This window comes from Apis dorsata, unplaced genomic scaffold (genome assembly GCF_000469605.1).
Source record: "Apis dorsata unplaced genomic scaffold, Apis dorsata 1.3 scaffold_991, whole genome shotgun sequence".
Taxonomy (NCBI): domain Eukaryota; kingdom Metazoa; phylum Arthropoda; class Insecta; order Hymenoptera; family Apidae; genus Apis; species Apis dorsata.
Window position 1 is genome coordinate 145,080 of NW_006264094.1, and position 4,021 is coordinate 149,100.

The 4,021-nt window shown below is 38.1% G+C and overlaps 1 protein-coding gene across 1 annotated transcript in view; it reads right to left on the reverse strand.

Moving 5' to 3' along the window:
- Window positions 1–2,422: 2,422 nt before the first annotated feature.
- LOC102680488 (tyrosine-protein phosphatase Lar) overlaps window positions 2,423–4,021 on the reverse strand; it is a 30,346-nt gene continuing 28,747 nt past the window's right edge. The window contains exons 20-21 of the mRNA XM_031514401.1: window positions 3,017–4,021; window positions 2,423–2,887 (exon numbers count right to left, since the gene is read on the reverse strand). Of these exons, the coding sequence (XP_031370261.1) occupies window positions 2,819–2,887; window positions 3,017–4,021 (1,074 nt within the window). The 3' untranslated portion in view covers window positions 2,423–2,818. The remainder of the gene's footprint in view (window positions 2,888–3,016) is intronic.

The window sequence follows — 4,021 nt, forward strand, 5'->3', positions numbered from 1 at the left end:
AACAATATGATGAAAAACAGTATCAAAACTAAAAACAGTATCAAAAGTAAAATGCGTTAAAAGTATTGAAAAGTATTGTAATAACGATGAGGAAAAAAGAAAAGTTGATCTTGACAGTCTAGAAAATATCCACAGCTTTTTTTTAAATGCGTACTCTCTTCAATTATGATATTTATAATATATATCTATGTATATATTATTTATCATTTTACTTATGTATATTTATATTTATATTCATATTTATAGTTATATTTATATTTATATTTATATAATGTTATTAATGACAAACGGTGCATTTATGTACACATTAGTCACAATTCCTGACCCTCGAGAACCACTTTTAACATAAAATATATACGTTGAATGCTCGATTATTAAAACGTTATGAAATTTTCTAATTGAAAATTATCTAAATAATTGAATGTAAATTGTATGAAGATTTCTTTTCTTTCCTCGTTCTTTTTTTCCTCTTTCTTTTTTCATTTGTTTTTTTTTTTTGTTGTTTCGCTCGTTAAATTCTAATATGCAACAAAACAACAACAAGGTCCAGAAATTATCGTATTACAGAGAAACAGGATTGAAGCCAAAAAAATGCCAAAAACGAAAAGAGATCTCATTCGTTCCTATGAGTATAATTATTCGTTACGGTATTCGTGCAAACACACACACATGTATTCTATATTTTTATAAATAGAATTTTTTTTGCTCTACCATTATCGAACAGCGATAGAACGATTTCTATTCAGCCGAACGATATCATGAGAAATTTCGAAATATAGAAAGTATATAAACAAATACATGTTTATTGTCCTCATAGACTATTCATTTGTAAATCTTTGAATCGCAAATAGTATATATATATATATCTTGAAAATTCGTATCGTTGTGAAAAAGGATTACGAAGCATAGGATCGATCACGATGCACAATTAACAACTGTTTTTGGCATTGATTTGGCGCGTTGTCCGTGCCGGGGATGATGATCCAACGTACATGTACACGTGTATACGAAGTTTCGTTGATTTTTCTTAGATTTTACAACAACGCAATGCGATTTTTTTTTTTTTTTTATATCAGAAACGAGTGTAATTTATATCAGGATTTAGCGAGTAGATTCGGTTTTGATCGAGAACCGAGTTAAGAACAATTCAGATTTTTGGAAAAATTGCGTGTTTGGATAGTTTAACAGCCGGGAAAATTGTAAAAAAAATAGGCGAATGTAGAAGCCTAAAATGGAGATTTGTACACAAGGGGTATCGAGGGTTCGATGGAATATGGATACGCAAATCCGACATACAGTGCTTCTAGTTAATTAAATTAGTTCGCGTAGAAACCTGCACAATATCTTTTGTGCATTTTAATCGAATATAGGCACCGTTTCCTTTCATTTCCTTTCATACTTGCTTCATTCGATACACTCGCATTATTTTTTTTTTTTTCTCCTTTTTTTCTAATGGCATCGCTTACAAACTAATCTTAGAACAATCGCCTTACGATATTACTTAAAATTATAATAGGTAATGAGAAGATCCCTATCGTGCGTAATGGATTCAGCATGAATAATTGTCGATTTGGCAGTATGGTAATTTTCTCGTAGCTCGGCGGAAATTTACGTCTCATTGAGAAATTTATCTTTCCTCATTATGTACCAATATTTTCGCTATTTCTTCCAGATTTTTCTCGATATGTTTTGTGTCGCATCCATAAGTACTTTTGGAACGTGCCACGCATGCTTTCTTCTCAGCTTCTTTTTCGTTCGCGCGATCGAACGCGTTAATACGCCTTCGTAGTTGCTTATTAGAGTAATTCCTTTTTAAAATTTTTCATTCCCAGTAATATGGAAGCACTTGTCTCTTCTCCGAAACGAACAAGAAAGTTTCAACTGTTTTCAACTACGTAGAACGAAATACCGTGAACGGTGATCGGGAGTAAAACGCACGATCGTAATAAAATAATAATGCTCGTCGGTTTGTCTCTCGCTTATTCTTATCGTTAGTCTCGTTTAAAAGCAAATGCGTAAATGTGAAATGTTTCGAGAGATCTCGCGCGAGAGATGTTTAATTATCTTTCGAAATCTCTTCCGAAGTTTGGATATGTTTTAATCGATCGAACTTTCAATCACGATTTTTTCCGAATTTTTTTCCAATCAAATTCTTCGTCCGATTTTTCTTCGATTTCTATCGATTCGGGAATATTTATGTTAATATTAATGTTTACGCGTACGTTTACGGTGTATACAAACAAGTACTTACGTATGTAAGTTACTTTGCGAGTGTGTATTATTTCATTTTTTCCAACCATAAAATCGGTGTTAAAATAATTTGTTGCGAGGATTATCTCTACAAATATGATTGTTTTTTCAATACAAATATTTGATTCCATGCCGTTTATAATTCCAAACGGCTTTTCTTCTCTTTTTCTTCTCTTATTTGGGAATTTTTGAAATTTTGGTAAATCGTGGTATTAGCACGATACCGCGCCGATATAAAAGCGAAACGTTTCCGCGTATCTCGAGATTGTTGCGACACCATTGACTATAAGATATTTGGTTACTACGTTGTTAGTTGCTCGACAGATTAATAATTTATCGCCTTTCTACTACTTGTATTTGTCATCGGAAGGTACTACGTATAGTACGTTTTGCCCGTGGGAACATGGTACAGGCTTTATATACTTACAAACTTACATACTTTTTCTCAAGTATTTTAATCAATCGTTAATTAAACGCGGCGCACTTTTGCCCGTTCACCGTCTCTCTCGTTCCTTTGCCGATCTCTTCTGTCCCTCGTCGATTCCCTTTCCTCGCGAGTATCGGGTTGTCAGTTGGCGTAATGATCGAAAGAACCCAAATATTCCAAACTGGCGCGATAACAGAATTGATATTGGTCCTGCGAAAATAATACACACATATAATATATATATATATACACGTACACGTATATACGTAATATAAAGAGTTTCTTTTTTTCTTAGACGATAGAAAATGAATAGAAAACGATGGATTGGCTCGAACAGACCTCGGTTTGAACCATGGCTGGTCGTTGCGTGCGCAATATTCTCACTGTTTGGAAAATATCGACCACCCCTTCGTACTGCATGCGTTCCAACACGATGCTGAGAGTGATGAAAACGCCGGTTCTCCCAACGCCAGCGCTGCAATGCACGGTGATCGGGCCGTCCTGGCCGAACTGTTCCTTCGTTTTGTGCACTTGTCCGATGAAGTCGATGAACCCGTCCCCGGACTTCGGGACACCCTGCTCGGGCCAATCGATGAACTGGAACTGTCTGACGGTACGGCTCGCCCCGTCTCGCGCGTCCGTCACCTTGAACTCTCGGAGGATGTACTGGGGCATGTTGTACTCGGCGATCGGGTCGACGACGAAGCATTGATAACGAATCGACCTGTCCGACGGCCAATATTGATGGCACTTCTCCCTCCCCATCTCCTTCAATTTCGTCAACATGACAACTATGGTGGAATTGTGCTCCCAGAGCATTCGCCAAAAATCGTCGGTCGTGTCGCAAAGGGGTCCCTGAGTGGCTATGTAGGCGCCTCGGTACCGATACCCGTCGATCAGGCTGGCGTTTATGTAATCGGATCCTTCGATGTTCCGTTGCGGTTGCAAGCAAACTCTGGTGCACTCGTACGGCAGAATGTGTACCAATCGATTTTTGTGTTTGTTGCAGGGAAGATTGGCCGAGATGAACCGGGACGAGTCCACTTTGATGTTGGACAATTTCTTGAACTCCAACTCCATGCCCGTGATACTCTCGATCTCGGGTTGCATCAATTTCTGGATATGGGAGTGCAAGTTTCTAGCAGGTACCTCGGTGTTGCCGCAAATCACGGCCTCGTAAAGCGCGTCGTGGATAAATATGTACTGGTCCTCGGTTTGGACCATGTAGTTCCTTTGAGCGCGTAAACAAGTTACGTGGCCGTATATGTCGATCATCTTTTCGTGTTTGATCCTCTCGAGCATCGAGTCGATGACGATGAAGCAACCGGTCCGCCCGACGCCCGC